The 15,651-nt window shown below is 41.3% G+C and overlaps 3 protein-coding genes across 5 annotated transcripts; 1 reads left to right on the forward strand and 2 right to left on the reverse strand.

Annotated features, from left to right (window-relative positions):
- Positions 1 to 233: 233 nt before the first annotated feature.
- alkbh8 (alkB homolog 8, tRNA methyltransferase) lies at positions 234 to 5,775 on the reverse strand. The gene is made up of 12 exons (XM_088381654.1): positions 5,599 to 5,775; positions 5,075 to 5,208; positions 4,890 to 4,993; positions 4,575 to 4,706; positions 4,245 to 4,340; positions 4,028 to 4,132; positions 3,549 to 3,619; positions 2,543 to 2,649; positions 2,228 to 2,388; positions 1,711 to 1,976; positions 1,260 to 1,409; positions 234 to 1,187 (listed from the first exon to the last, which is right to left on the reverse strand). Exons 1-12 carry the CDS (start codon positions 5,734 to 5,736, stop codon positions 540 to 542), a joined length of 2,112 nt encoding a protein of 703 aa, XP_088237780.1. The 5' UTR covers positions 5,737 to 5,775; the 3' UTR covers positions 234 to 539.
- A 3,620-nt stretch (positions 5,776 to 9,395) lies between these two features.
- sln (sarcolipin) lies at positions 9,396 to 11,072 on the forward strand. Of its 2 annotated transcripts, none has more exons than XM_088381672.1 (2): positions 9,396 to 9,558; positions 9,951 to 11,072. In XM_088381672.1, the coding sequence occupies exon 2, from the start codon at positions 10,004 to 10,006 to the stop codon at positions 10,097 to 10,099; it is 96 nt and encodes a 31-aa protein (XP_088237798.1). In that variant the 5' UTR covers positions 9,396 to 9,558; positions 9,951 to 10,003; the 3' UTR covers positions 10,100 to 11,072. The 2 variants fall into 2 exon arrangements, with proteins under 2 accessions (XP_088237798.1, XP_088237796.1); XM_088381670.1 differs by having other exon boundaries at positions 9,410 to 9,558; positions 9,874 to 11,072.
- Positions 10,889 to 14,486, reverse strand: kbtbd3 (kelch repeat and BTB (POZ) domain containing 3). 2 transcript variants are annotated; one of them, XM_088381668.1, is made up of 10 exons: positions 14,298 to 14,486; positions 13,838 to 14,040; positions 13,589 to 13,754; positions 13,236 to 13,418; positions 12,993 to 13,166; positions 12,605 to 12,892; positions 12,040 to 12,282; positions 11,669 to 11,959; positions 11,432 to 11,581; positions 10,889 to 11,285 (listed from the first exon to the last, which is right to left on the reverse strand). In XM_088381668.1, the coding sequence occupies exons 2-10, from the start codon at positions 14,038 to 14,040 to the stop codon at positions 11,163 to 11,165; spliced, it is 1,821 nt and encodes a 606-aa protein (XP_088237794.1). In that variant the 5' UTR covers positions 14,298 to 14,486; the 3' UTR covers positions 10,889 to 11,162. The 2 variants fall into 2 exon arrangements, with proteins under 2 accessions (XP_088237794.1, XP_088237795.1); XM_088381669.1 differs by having other exon boundaries at positions 14,131 to 14,486.
- Positions 14,487 to 15,651: the final 1,165 nt, after the last annotated feature.

A 15,651-nucleotide genomic window follows, 5' to 3' on the forward strand; every position in this document is an offset into this window, starting at 1 on the left:
GAATTCTTCTTCTTTCTCTTCTTGTTGGTTTACAAATGATAATTACGCATTAGCGCCAACTATAGATCTGCAGTGATTACTGCTTCCTTTGCCCCCCTATTGATAGATTTGTTGCGGGTGTAAAATTCTGACAGAATGCTTCAGTCTTGCATTACCATCTATTCTAATTACCTCCAAAGTATAGGGACATGAGGAGGCTTTTATTTTGATGAAGGATGACTGACAAGATTTACTGGAATTTATCACATTTTTATTCTTCGGCTTTCCACTCAGCATTTTTATACTGTTTTATTGTGTTCCGTGTTTTATGTCTGATTTTTACTTTATGTACAGCATTTTGTATGCAGATGTGGTTGTTTTTAAAGTGGTTTATAACTAAAGTTGAAATGTGCCTCTGAATCAAACACTAAGAAATAAAATAGTGTGCCTGCTTTATTTTGACTTTTGTTAACATTTTAACTACTGCAGATGTCTAGTTCCATGATGTGTTATCTTTGGCTGTTAAAATAATCTTTGATTCCACCATGAATTACGCTGCATTATTTTCCAGATGAATTTCTACTTCCGGATCCCTTCTCTAAAAGAACACACCAGTTGCCCTGGTCATGGTAGCTACTTTGCACTTTGACTCCCTCCACCTGCACACATAGCTGCTCCAGCTCTCCTTGCTGGAACACGTGGTAATAACGATGGAAGACAGCCGCCTGGCCACTCTGGCCATTCTGGCTCCCTGCCTCATGATGACTGTCAACATTGCAGTGGGATCTAATGCTTGAGTCACGATTGTCTGGACAAGAGTCTTTTGAAAGCTGTTTACACTTAGTTTTATCTCTATCAGTACACGTCTCTTCTGAGTCACTCTCCCTTGTTTTCCCTCCTTTCCCCTCTTTCAGATGCCACGGAACAAGAAGGTCCTGAGAATTGAAGGCTGTGCGATTAATATGAACACTAAGTTTGTCAGCAGTCGCTTCATCCGAGGATCTTTTCTTGTCATGTTCAGGGCTGCTTTCTGATTTTCCGTCAGGCTCTGGGTTGTCCTCGACAGCATTGTTTCTAGCGTTGTAGTCTTTGAGGTACTTGGACTTCTGCTGCTTGTACTCTTGCTCGAAGGCCCAGACATAGATGAGAGCATGACCCCCAGGCTTCAAAAGTCTCACCAACTCCTTCACAGCTGCCAAGCGACGCTCCTGTGACGACATTCACAAACATTTCAAATTATGACAACAATTGTGCGTGCGTGCGTGTTTGTTTATACATACTGGTGTGGAAAAGTGGTGTATGACCGCTATAGAGATGCAGGCGTCACAAGAAGCTGTTCGAAGCGGAACACAGAGGGCATCGGAAACAAATGCCTGGAAACCTCGCTGGGCACAGATTTGGACAAGGGCGCTGCTCCGGTCACAGCCCACCTGGTATATGAAAGACATCAGACACAATATTCTTATGATCGCTGTATAAAACAAAACAAAAAAATATTCACATTCCCACCTATGAACAATTTCAATGAACCTATCTATCATGCTTGTTTTTGGAATGTGGGAGAAAAATGCAAAACTGTCACAACCATAGGGGAAAACATGCAAAATCCACACAAGAAGGCCTAGATTCAAACACAAATTTACTACCTGTACTAAAACGACTACAAATGATATGCTGAAGCGATTGAAAAAAACTGACAGTAACAACAGTGTGACCAAAAAAGGCACTCACACTAACGGCCTCCGGGTTGACTCCCAGATACTTTCCATTTCCGCAGCCAACATCGACCAGCACGTTCCCAGGTGAGAGCGAGGACAAGAAGTGGCACACACGGGGCCAAGGGGTGTGACGCGTGCTGCTGAAGTGGGGGGCGATTGCGTCATACACCCTGTGAACATATTCTTCCTCCAGACGGGTAGCATCATAGTGGCCTCGAGGAAGCGAGGGAGGGGAGGGTGGAGAGGGAGCTCCTTGACTATCACAGGCGGAGGGAAAAACTGAAATATGTGGTAAGAGAGGAACAATTCATCCAAACAGGTCCTTGCAAAGTATATATATGTATTTGATGTATTTTTGTGGTCTGTCTTCTATCTGCTATTCTACTTTGCACTGCATGTCCTCTATGATTCTCTACCAATAGCCAAGAGAATATCTTGCTATATATCTGTACGATTGTACAGCAAATTAGTATACTACATATATAGTATTTAAAAAGTATCATGTCATTGTGTGCTTGAACAGGCCTCACCACAGCAGCAAGGTTCATGTCTGATCTTGCGGAAAGTGAAAGACGTTCGAGTGTCCCTTTTGCTCAAGGTGAGTTGGTTAAGGGCACCAATGTCACGCATAGACGGAGCCGAGCATTGTGCATCGCAGGCGGGCACCATGTCAAACTTTCGAGGAGTGATTCTGATTTAAAAAAAAAGTACACGTACACGTTAGTGTACATCCAGTATCCTTGCTTTCAACATAACAAAAAAGAGAGAAGCACACATCGCTCTGAGAGTCCCACAAATGTTTGATAAATTGAATCTTACAAGTAAAAACCCTGCTCTGAACTCACCCATGCGTCCAGAGGTAACGGCTCTCTCCTTGCATCACCAAGAGGCTTCGCGCTGGCAAAAACACGCTTACTACATGGTTGTCAGGATGACGAAATTCCATAACTGTCTGTAAGAAGACAAGCAGAAACCTTAAAAGATTGCAACTAATAATAATAGTGAGCTAGGAGTGTCGTAACAGCCGTCTATAAACTAAATAAAATGGGTCAAAGTTTTTGTTGAGTCACCTCAATGAGACCAAATTATATCCTGCTTATCAGATTCTTACTATATTGATTCAAGTCTACAACTTTATGATACCAATTCCTTCTTTTTGCCCCAAAAGTATTACCCACAAAAGAAAGGCGAGGTACAGCAGTGCTCACAAGCATCATCATGAGAGAGTCAGTGTCTAAGCCTAATGTTTCCTTTCCTTTCCGGAGCAGAACAGCGCCAGGTCTTGAGGGAAATTATACTGACACTATTTCCAGTTGTGCATCCTGCACAACTTCTGACAGCAGGTAAATTGGATTTGGTGAAGATAGGACGTGTGTGTGTGTGTGTGTGCGTGCGTGCGTGCATGCAAGCACAGATGCGTTGATGGAACACCGGCAAATGAATCAGACTGTTCCTGAAACCAGCTGCACAATACATGCTCCCCTACACACTCACACTATGTGCACAATCACAATCTAATAAAATTCAAGGACAAGACCCATATTATACATTTTATTTCACAAGAATCAAAATATCCTAAGTTCCATGCAAAGGAATGGGGGAAAATGTGAGCCCTTATAAAGCCAATAAACTCATTCCATTCATGGAGACAGCACTTATTACACCTTTTTTAACTAGTCAGTGTGTGGCTCTGTGCTTGTGGTATTTATATCGCCATACATAAATACACCTATCTACAAACCAGTGAAATTGAGAAAGGCTCGCTCATAGGCTGCATGGTATCTGCACTGAAAGGTCTTTGCAAAAGTCTACTTACTTAATTGATGAGAGAGGGTTAGGGTGACTTCATACCTTTGCCCCCAGGCTTAGTGAAAGGATGGTGTCCTCAAAAGCTGAGTGCGTATCCACGTGAGGAGGTATGCCTACAAATGTGACAAATCAGATTTTTCTTAATGCTACATTTGTTTACAGATTTTAAATGAGTTTGTAAGCGCAACCTTTTTTTTTTTTGGTTGGCATATTCCATTTTTGCTGTAACTTTAGGCGAAGGTATGAGAGCTAACTATGTCCTTTACTGTGCAAAGGCTGTGCTGCCACCTTGTGGTAGGAATAAAACATTTTGAGAACAAGGTGGCAATGACTAAACTTAACAAATGAAACCCTATGATACAAATTAAGACCTTTACATGTCCCTCCCAAGAATCTTGCTAAACCTACTTCATGCTACAGCATCCTACTTTTATAATGGGTCTATTGGTCACCTGTATTCTGCAACCATATCGTAAGTGGATCTGATACTGTAAAGCGCGTGTAGTATAAATGCAACAAACCTTGTCCAGACTCATATTGGTTTACAGTCAGCTGGTCAGGCATGAACTTTGTATATCCATTTTCCATAATTCTGTCCAGTATAGGCTGACACTCCTGAGGAAGACCTAGATACACACACATTCATATTTGGTTTTACCACTCATACATGCATTTTAATTATGCAAATTACACAATGTGATAAGTAAAATATTTAGAGTTATATGCAAATCATCTTACCTACAGGTAATGGCTTGTCTTTGTCTACATTGTTGTTGTCGTAGCGAAATTCATAGCCAAAATGTTTGACTCTTCTATGCTTCAGAGCTTTTTGTGCTACAGTAAGAGAACATTCGATTTGAGTTGGAAAACCAGTAAAACAATTTGGCACCTACAAATGAAAATGTAATGCTAGAGTTTAGAACCTAAAGTTGGCAGTAAAAAAAAATGCTGTTATTTAAAAGTTAGCTGGGATAGGTTACAATGAGTTTTATAGTCAAACTTCAATGCTTCAAACTTCTTCATCAGTAAGCTTCAGTAATAATAACACATTACACAGCTCCTCCTTACCAGTGTCAGCATCACTAGTGGATGACCAGTCAATAGCAGCAAGCAGTAGAGCTTCTTCCACGGGAGAAACAAAGTCCTCCACCAAAACCAGTCCAGGTGGAAATGTCACACAAGCTTGCTGCTCACACGGCACTGTGAACGTGAATCAACATTTATGATTGGAAACAAACATTTACAATGACTGCAGTGCCATGGAAGCAGACAAAATCTTTCCAACAAACAGTCCCTGATTTTAGTGATATTCGTGCATGGTGCAATTCAAATTATCAACCCTCGCATCTGAAAGACAAGCCAGATGGTAAAATACTGCGGTACCCAAGGCAACAAAGCTGAGGTAGAGAGTCACGTTATTCTCCTCTCCACGCTGAAGTGTTCGACCATTCAGGTGGACGTGAGCTTTCCTGGCAATCTCCTCAGATCTGCATAAGGCGCAACAATATAAGAAGGCATAGGCAAATATGTTCAAACTTTCCAAAACATGGTTCAATAATCAATATTACCCATAGGTGACAAAAGCATAGGGCTTGTGAGGGGGCATGAGGAGGCTCTCCACCTCTCCCATCTCTTTGAGCACAGCAAACAGCTCCTCCCTACTGACACCATTCCCCAGGCCACCGTTAGCCACCACTAAACTCTGCAGAGCACACACAGATATATTTTCATTGGACTGTCTGTAACTAAAAAAATATTCTATACAGAACAACTGTCACACAGCCAGAAAACAAGATATGTATGTATATTAGACAACACTACAAAAAAGAATGAATAATCATGGCCAAATAACCATAATTACGAACAAAATATATTTTTCATGCTATTTAAATATACAGCACAGACATAATACACAGAGACACACTCGGTTTTTTTACACACACACACACACACAGACACACACAGACACACACACACACACACACAAATAGCAGCGTATGTTCTCAGCGAAGTCCATATGTTGTACGTATCGGTAGGACGTCTACTTAATGTGATAAACTAATAATAATGAGTAATCTATTTTATGGGTTACCTTAGAGGGATTCGACGTAGTGCTGATGCCTTCATGTTTCAGCAAAGTGTGACTGGATTTAATCTGTTTACGAAGAAGTTTCTTGTCAACTTTCCCTCTACGGCATGCCTTCGAATTATTTTCCATATTTACGTTCATTGTGCGCTTTTTTAGGTTTGTCCGGAAGAAACATCGAGGAGACACTGAACGTTCCTAGAGTGACTGATTATAGAATTTGACCCAGGCAGACGTGACACTACTCCTACTACAAACGCCGATTGAAATAATAATAATAATAATAATAATAATAATAATAATAATAATAATAATAATAATAATAATAATAATAATAATAATAATAATAATAATAATAATAATAATAAAGCTCGGCAATATTGTCTTTTTGAAGCCAGAAATTAGTGCATCTCCTGAATACATTGTGTAAGTGGTCGGCTGGTGTACACCGAGGCGTCAACGGGACTGTCAACAAATCAAAGTGGGGGGACACTGCCTGCTTTCACTTGTAGCCACATTGTACACGCAGACGACTCTAACAATGATGGCAATGCCATACTTAATGCCTTCCTAATCTTCCATCAAAAGATAGGGAAAATGCTCCAGGGATCATTCTCTATAGTCATCGTTGACTTGATACCAAGGGATAAATTGTAACTATACAGGGTGACTCTCCTGGGGAGCCTTTGCCAAAGAAGAAGCCATTCACAGTTTAGCAGGCCCTTGAATTGTTAAGTGATAAATGAGCATGCCTGTAGCGGGTCTGAATTCCTGCATACCTGTGACTCTTTGTGTTTACTGGTTTACACCAACCTTTGCGGGTTTGGATCCTTGTGTGCCAATAACAAGCACGAGATGTGTGCGTGCGTGCGTGCGTGCGTGCGTGCGTGCGTGCGTGCGTGCGTGCGTGCGTGCGTGCGTGCGTGCGTCATGTAATGTAAGAATCACCTGTCTTTAGTCATCTAAGCACTGAAATTGCAGCACCAGTCTGGGTTTGCCAGCGGGAGCCCTTCGTTGTCAGTGTAGTCTACAAAACAACAGCTGGTCAGAAAGGGAAGCACATGACTGATCCTTCCGACATGATAATGACATTCATCTCCGTCTATTTTTAAAGCACTTGAAACTTTTGATGTTTTTCTGAACAGAGGATGATCTGATTCTTCCAAAAAAACAACAACAACAAAACAAAAATTTGCAGTCAGGGTCACTGGCAGCAGGGTCAAATTAGTTGAACTTTCAAAATGGACTGCAGTCAATTCTGTGACACTGTAAAACCGTTATCATGCAATGTTTTAATTACATTTTAAACTAATTAAAGTGTAAAATAAGTTAAAAATTATATTATATTACGTATAATCACACAGAATGACAGCTGCCAAATATGCTATGGAGCAAGAGGGTGAATGAAAGTCGCACTAGATATAAATGCAGCTTACTTTCTGTAATGCATACTATTCTATTTTGTAGTCTTATGTCATTGTAGAAATACTGTGAAGTGAGTGAAGCCTGAAGAAAAATGAATGGCTGCCTTCCTTAACAGGATTGTTCCCATTTTTTTGTAAGCTTTCGAGGCACATTTTACCAGATATGTTTAAATCTGGGACTTTTTGTACTCTTTGTTAATGTCTCCTAGCTTATATTTACCTTGAAGTTGAGATTCAATAATTTTTTGACCTTCAACACAGCAAATGAGTAGTGAAACATTGCAAACTTGAGTGGGATGGTGTTTGTACCCTGAGGCACGCCATCACTCTTTGAAATGCTGGGCTGAAAGCCAGACACCAAACCTTTTACTGAAGGCATCTTTGTATTCTAATTTGCTGGGGACTGCAGGATAGATATGGGTAAACGGAGAAATAAGATCTGGGTTTTTAAAATAGTGGTTCCGTTCTTTACTTGTCCAAAGGGACACAGTGTTAACTGATCAGCCTGTATTTGGAGGAAGATGAATCATATCAAAACCAAGGTGATGAAACAGCAAGGTAAAAGAGATTAAATCAATCCAAACTAGCTGGGTTTATTTTAGTACAAAGGAAAACCAGATTACATTTTTATGTAAGGTGCTTTATTTAAGTATTTGCATTATTAAAGTACTGAATAGTGAAACTGAAATACTTTATTAGTGACTACATTTGTGAAACGTCATTTGTGCAAATAATTTAAAATTGAAAAAAAAGATCAATATAAAATATGCATTTTTTCCTCAATCTGTAATTTATGTTATGTAAAATTTTCTCTCTTCTTTCTCTATGGTTTTAATTGTTTTATCAGTTATTTTATCAATTATTAGTCACGTAAATTCCCCAAACCAATTACGTCTTATGTGGTTTAATAACATAAGAGGGCCGTACAAGCACATACTCTGCATCCATGTACGTACTTCTACAGCATGTCCCAGAATGTCTGGAATGGTGTTTCTGCGTTGCTGTTGACACTTTTGTCTCTACTACTTTAGTAGGTAACTCCTGCCATATACTTTTCTATCTGACACACACATACACAGCTGTCAGGTTGCTCTGCGGTCTATCCTGTCAGCACACTCCAGCCCGTTTTATATCCGATCAGAGCCACAGTATATCTCATGACAATGGGAATCCCTGGGTCAAACGGCTCCTTGTCCAACATTGGCAGAATCGTATGCGATAGAGTGACACTTATTGCAGCCATTTTGATCTGCTTAATCCCTGGGGAATGCCCTGTGATGGAAAGGTTCAAGATAGGCCTACTCAAACACACTTTGTCCCACCGTGACCCCCAACGTGTGCACAGGAGAAGGTGTGCGTGTCATGGGGTTTAGCACCAGTTCGGAGATAAAGCCAATCTAAGCAGCTGTCAAGTGTGAGATGAGCAGAGAGGATTGCTGGCTGACGGTCAGATCCTTTCTTGGGAGCGGCACGGCACAGAAGGGAAGAAATGCAGAAGTGGAAAACAACAGGCACAAGAGCATCACTTGGTAACTCAAATTAATGTAGGCCAAGAGTTGTTCTTGCTTTTATTTTAATGGGTCACATCAAAACACAACTATGCAACTCACATCCACATTTGAAGTTGATCAGCCCAATAAATGTTGGGGGGGGAATGATTGCATCCGTAATTGACCCAAATCATCAAATGTCTGATGTTACAAGAAACGTTGGACCAGTTCCTTCAGTTGTTTGAAAATCCTGTCCATTTTTTTTCAAAAAATCTATCAGTCGGGCAACTTAAAAATTATTGACCTAAAGTGCTGAAAATGGCCTGCTCTCTTTGACTATGCAAAGTTTACAGTTGAACAATCGGCCAGTGATATGGATGTTCGACATAGAGTTTGCTCAACAAAACAATCAGGTTCTGATAATAGTATCGGCTCAAATGAGAAATTGATCTGTTCAGTGACTACTGATATTGAAGCTACATGTAAAACTTTTATCAAAAAGAAAAACAAGCAATACCAGGTTTGGTTACAGGACATGTCATAATGATGAATTGCAGCTTCAGTTGGACTTGAATCTGAGCCTCCAATGTTACATTTTGAAAAGCTGACTGCATTATTCATCTTGTGCATCGCCTCACACCCGATACTGTTACAGATTCCTCCATCCATGAGACGATGCATGCATTGTATTTGGAGCAATTGTAAGCCACCTCATATCTGCAATAATGTGCTATAAATAACCCAGACAGTGAGAGAGAGACTCTCTATGGCTATGTGTCGTGGACCAGATTGTGGAAAATAAAACACTTGATTGGTTTGTTCACTTAAATAGTGTAGGTGACATCATTATGTTTGCATGTGAGCCATGGGCGGTCCACTGAGGTTGACTACTTTAGGGGCAGGCCAGGACCCCGGTCAGGGCAGAAAGCTGAAGCTCGACACGGAGGGAAGAAAATCAAAGAAGACATTTGTAGACTATAGACAGTTTGGATTTTTGCAGATCAAGACCAACAAAAAAATACTCTACCGGAGCACATGACATAAAGGAAAAGGTAATAATGCATTTGAGGCCTGAAAGGATGCAAGAAAATCTCTTTCCTTAGTAATTTGAATAAATATTATCTGGAATTTTTAATGACAGGTGACCACAACTTAATATTAATCTACAGTATAGTTTTATGGCACTTGTGCATACGATCTTATAGCAAGCTATTGTACCTTGTACTTTGCTTTTACATGCCTTTAGTTCTTTATATAGATACTCTTAATTATGTGAACTGAGTTACATTGTGAATGAAAGATGCGAAATTAAAAAAGCTGCCTTGCTTTTCACTTTTCATGCAAATCTGCTTGTTTGCTTGTCTCAGGTGGGGGGTTGGACAGCAAAACTTTGTGACAAAATCTTCCTTTCTGCCATCCCTGTTGCCGTGTGTACTCCCTTCAGCAGCTGCCGCCTCATCGCCATTGTCTCCTGTACTGCCTGTTTGGAAAGCGGCCATGGATCGCTCAGTGCAGGAACTCTTCCTCAACTTCATGATTGTCTTAATCACCGTACTCTTGATGTGGCTGTTGGTGAAAACATATCAGGACTAACATGCGGAGCATGAACATTCCTCCCATCTCCATCTCCTCTCGGAGGAGATGGGAGACATTTTATGGAGTCTGCATGGTTTCTTCGGCTATTTTAGGTCAGATTTCCGTTTGAGTGTTTTCGTCTGTGTGATTTTAATGCGGTTACCAAGGTAAACTAATCTGGGATTTAGAGCTACTCTTTTTTGAGATCCTGCTCTTGTATCAAAATCAAAAAGGGGATTCCCAGAAAAGAGGAAAATGTTAACAAAAAAAACAGAAACCTAACAGATCTGCTGCACTCTTGTTTCCAAACAATGCAAGATGACACTTTATGCACTCACACGTGCTATTATGTTTGAGTCTGTACACTCTTTAATTCTGTATTCAAGTAATTTGTGTGTAATTGAATCAAATATTTAAATTATTGTTGACTTCTCGCAGAATAAATCCCCTATTTGAATGACTCTAGTTCAGTGGTTCTTAACCTGGGTCTGATCTAACAGGGGTTCGGTGAGTCGGCTTCAGGGGTTCGGCAGAGCTGGTATGCCATTGCCCCGCCCCGCCCCGCCCCCGCCCCGCCCCTGCCCCGCCCCGCCATCCGCGGATGGCCGAACACACTGGTAGCACCCCCCCCCCCTCCGTCCACTGATGGCCGAACACACCGGTATCACACCGGTAGCTCCACCCCCCCCCCCCCCCCCCTCGTCCGCGGATGGCCGAACACATCGGTAGCACACCGGTAGCCACCCCTCGTCCGCGGATGGCCGAACACACCGGTAGCACCCCCCCCCCACCCCCCAGTCCAGCCCTAACCCTAACCCCCCCCAAGAAGAGTTCGCACATATGAACCTGATGGGGTTCGGTACCTCCAAAAAGGTTAAGAACCACTGCTCTAGTCGTTTTTTTCACACGAGATATTGCTGTCAGCCTCTGTACATATAAAAAGAGGTCCCTCTGCTATATAAATAATAAATAAAAATAATAAATAAAATAATGCATTGTGTTATATAGTATTTTTTTGTTGATTGAATGTGAAAAATTTGCAGTCACAATTTACTTTCCTTCAACTTGCCACCTGTGTGCATCATTCTATATCACTCCACGGGTTTGTGTGTCTGTTGAAACTGATGCTCTGGCAATGGAATTCAGTCAGAGCTCTGGGCATGGGCGCCACTTCCTCCCATTGACTCCTGTCACTGTGATACACCTAACAAAGGAAATATGCGAAATTATCCAATTATAGTCACTCTACCCGCAAAATGGACAGATTTGCTCTGTGTCACATCTTTGTCACATGACCAGAGGCTAACGTGAGCAATATGAAGGGAAAATGAAAAAAAATCTGGATTTTACCTGGACTTCATCTGTAATCTCATCAGGGGAATAATCACCACCTAAAATGTAGATTTTGTCTCGTATACCAACTGCTCCAGCATTGAAGCCTGCACACTCAAATGACCCCTCTCCTTTCCACACACAAGTCTCTGGACAGAAACTGTACACCTGCAGGATGACACGTGTCATATGTGATCAGGAAAATCTTACATCAAACATTTGTTTGTTGAATCGGTCTATTTTTTGTGTGTTCACCTTGTAAGTGGACAGGTCACAGAGGTGCAGTGTTTTATGAATTGAGACAGCTTTTACCAGCGTTGCATGGAAAAACTGGCCAAACTCTGCCACCAGGCGACACCACTGGTCCTGTTGGGCATCGTAGCTGAAGAAACAGTCAAGTGAGGGATTGAAGGAGTCGGTTATCTCCACCTCCGACCCCAGTGTGTAGATAACGCTGCCACAAGCACTGGCCTCAGGATAGAAGATTGCAGTTGGCAGACGACTGACTGAGAACCAGCTCTTGGCCAATGGGTCATAATAGTCCACCTGAACATATAACGTGTTGTACTGCCAACAAATGTTCTGACTTAGACATACATCTAAAAAAATTAAGTACACAAACACACCTCTAGCAGACCGGGAGCAGCCCCTTTGTGTCCCTTCGTCCGCCCTCCAATGACATAAACCCGGTCCAGACAGACCACTGCTGTGTGCATGGTTCGGGGTTTCGGCATCGCTGGAGCAGGTGTGCAGGTTCTTGTTACAGGGGAGAAGCACCACACCTCATCGGTAGCATCATGGGAAGGCTCCGCCACGTGGATTCGTACTGCCCGGTAACAGTTTCCACGGCAACCTCCAGTGATAAACATCTTGTGGGCAATTGAAGGAAGAGGGGAAGGGAAGCATTCAAAGTTCATTAGCTTTTTTTTTGGGGTCATTGTGCTAATTGGCTTGTATCGGATAGAACTGAGCACACCATGAACTCTCAAATGGCCATGGAGCTGGCAAGTGAGACTCTTTTTGCGTTTTATGACATTGTCAAAGGAAGAGAAATTGATTCTAAAAATAGCAACTTGATTGCTACGCAATATATTTCCCAGATAAAACTGCTGCAGGCCCACTATTGGATTTAATTAAACTGTGTAGGAGTTGTGACAGTGTATACACAATTCCTGCAATCACATGTTGTACCTTCTCAGCATAGCTAGTCAGATGGGAGCCTGGTAGATCTGGCATCGTGCTTGTTCCATCCTCTTGGTTGAATCCAAGCTCCGTCCACCGGTCTGTTTCCAGACAGTAGCAGAAAGAGTGGCGGACAACTCCGTTCTCCTCCGTCTTGTGGATATAAATGTAGCTCTGTGTGGTGGCAGGTCTGGCATCAGTGAACAATCCACTGTGCTGACTTTGTCTGGTCCGAGCCTCGGAGATCAGAGCCATACAGGAAGGATTGCTGCTCAGCAGATCTGAATCACGAAGAGACTTACAAATAAGAAAAGAAATTTAAGGATGAATAGATGAAAATATAATGCCATCAACAATGTGCGAATCTCTTTGCACCTGACATTGACTGTGTGAATACCTGAAATGCATGTGGCGGTAGCTGGTGAAGTCTCGTTAGAGATAGCAATGTGGGTAGCAGCTTCTGTCTTCCAGGAAGGTCATGGCGGATCCACTTTAGAAGTGACATGACCACAGCCTCCTCACTGGCCACACAGAGGGCATCTGACCTGAGGCACTCCTCCAACACATTCACCTACAATGTTTGGAACAGGTTTTAGAAGCTGCCATTAGAAAGGTACGTGTGTTGACGGCTGACTGGCACCTGCATGTCCAGGAATTCTTGTGTGTCAGAAAGGTCTTGGAAGTTTTGAACCACAAAGTCGGTGGCACTTCGGAGGAGGGAGGCTGAGCCATATGCCTCAGCAAGGGCCAAAAGTGACAGGCAGTTACCAAGATCTATCGTTCCTAACAAGAAGTCACTACAGGCTCTGGATAGAACTGACACCTGAAGACACCAACAACACCAAGTAAGTAAAATTTCCTTTTAACTCACTGTCCAATATCGTGTACAATCGAGTAAATATTAATTTGTTTTCTTTGAGCAAATACCACGAGAATAAGAAGAATGAGAAAAGAGTCAAATAGACCTGTGGCTACAGAGCCATGTGTTTCTACCTGCAAAAAGGAGGCAAGTTGAAACAGAGAGTCTATGTTCCCTTCTGTGATAAGAATTTCACCAGAGTAGGCAAAATCCAGGAAAGACTCCACTACAGCCGGACACTGGTTACACAATGTTACGGAACCATCGTCACGTTCTCGCATAGCTGCTTCAAACATGGCCCTAAAAAAAAAAGGAAAAGAAAACTTACAAATTATTGCACAATTTTCTCTCCAAAAATTGTACAGGACGAAAGAAATCGAGACCTGAAGAAATCACTGCATGCAGCAAGAACACAGCGATGACAGGGAAAAATCTGTTCCTGGACTTTTATGGTGAAATCAAATAGTAGGCCTCGCTCCCGAAATGACCTGAGCAGACCCAGCAACTGAAGTCCATGTGTGTTGGACACCTGCAGCAAGGTGTGACCCTCTCGGATCTTGCTACAAGGCTCTTTTTCCTCAGCCATCTTGAGCACCCATCAAAAAAGAGAAGGAATAAATGACAGGTGCGGTTTTTAAGTGAGTGAATGTGTTGTATTATTTGGTAATGCCTATACCTCCGTGCAATAAATAGTGCGCAGTACACTGGCCTAATAGAAGCACCAAAATTGTGACTACTGATGGGCCACATAGGTATAGCAAATATCAATTTGAACGTATTATTGTATATGACATGACGCGTGTAAACGCTTCCCTTACCGCAGGTAACACGGATTCTACTTACAGCACCATGGATAGCGCTCCCGTGCTTCCGGGAAGGTAGATATGGTACGAGAAGTCTGAAATACTGTGGCTTGCTTGTCGCTGCGAAATCAAAGTAAATTTTAATTTTATACACAATATTAATTGAAAATCCAATGAGTTTTAAAGATTTAGATTATAACCGTGCATATAGGGTTTGTTTCAGGCGGAAGTAAGCGCAACGACTGAAGGGAACTGTAGTTCTCTTGGTTGATTTTCAAATCGGAAATCGTGCGAAAACTTGGGAGAATAAAATGTTAAGAAATATACTGTGCATATAATGTTAAAGATGGTTAAACTAACTTCTACGGGTGTGCATTAATAATCACAATTACAGAACAATATGCATTCGAATTTCCCCAAGCACTTGTACAAAACTACAAAATACTTCAAGAATTACGATACGTCTTTTTGTTACTACTTTAATACATTTGAGGCAACGATACGCTTTTCAAAAACATAAAATAAAAATACAAAACAACTGAAAATATCAAATGAATATAAACTGTCAGACGAAGACGCTTTTAAAGTACATATATAGAAGCAGATTGAATATTGGGTGCTTATCTTTTTATGCTGGAACTTCAACATCTCATTTATTTTGTATAGTGGTTCAACAACCTCTAAAACTGAGAGCTACTGTACTTCCAATTTGATACACACTTTTTTTCTAGTGGCTTTTCTTTTTTTGCTACCCATACCTGATACATTTTTAAATAGTTCAACCACCACAACTAAAATTAATTGAGCACGGATACAAGATACATATAAATAAACGCATACTTTACAAGTAATTCTTGTGGCTATATTACTTTCCTAGTTTTTCAATAAATAAATGTAATAATAAACTATCTTATTTTAAAAACACATTTATTATCTTTCTAATATCTTTCTACTAGTAACAGCCCCTGAAAATTAGTAAACAATGATAGTGGAAATCCACACCTAAAATCAATGAATCAAGGAGATTCGAATATTGCAAATTACGTCAGGATCAGACTACTGACATTGTGGCGCATTGCAATTTGTCGCCGCTTAATGTCGCTGTCTTACCGGGAAGCCCAACGTGTGGTTGGGTAAGCGGTATGCAGGGCACCAAATATGATCGAATAACTTGCAGCGGCGTGCAGTGTCAATTTTAAATCAAGTCAATATTTGCTATCTTATTTTAAAAACACATTTATTATCTTTCTAATATCTTTCTACTAGTAACAGCCCCTGAAAATTAGTAAACAATGATAGTGGAAATCCACACCTAAAATCAATGAATCAAGGAGATTCGAATATTGCAAATTACGTCAGGATCAGACTACTGACATTGTGGCGCATTGCAATTT

Source organism: Syngnathus floridae, chromosome 7 (assembly GCF_059516105.1).
Source record: "Syngnathus floridae isolate MCC-2025c chromosome 7, RoL_Sflo_1.0, whole genome shotgun sequence".
NCBI classification, from domain to species: domain Eukaryota; kingdom Metazoa; phylum Chordata; class Actinopteri; order Syngnathiformes; family Syngnathidae; genus Syngnathus; species Syngnathus floridae.

Coding starts and splice junctions, on each gene's coding strand:
- kbtbd3 (XM_088381668.1), bottom strand. CDS start 14,040: ATGGCTGAGGAAAAAGAGCCTTGTAGCAAGATCCGAGAGGGTCACACC. Junction 13,419..13,588: donor AACTTGCCTCCTTTTTGCAG/GTAGAAACACAT, acceptor TGGTGTCTTCAG/GTGTCAGTTCTATCCAGAGC. Junction 11,286..11,431: donor AGATTACAGATGAAGTCCAG/GTAAAATCCAGA, acceptor TTCCTTTGTTAG/GTGTATCACAGTGACAGGAG.
- alkbh8 (XM_088381654.1), bottom strand. CDS start 5,736: ATGAACGTAAATATGGAAAATAATTCGAAGGCATGCCGTAGAGGGAAA. Junction 3,620..4,027: donor CCAATATGAGTCTGGACAAG/GTTTGTTGCATT, acceptor TCACATTTGTAG/GCATACCTCCTCACGTGGAT. Junction 1,977..2,227: donor ACATGAACCTTGCTGCTGTG/GTGAGGCCTGTT, acceptor CACATATTTCAG/TTTTTCCCTCCGCCTGTGAT.
- sln (XM_088381672.1), top strand. CDS start 10,004: ATGGATCGCTCAGTGCAGGAACTCTTCCTCAACTTCATGATTGTCTTA.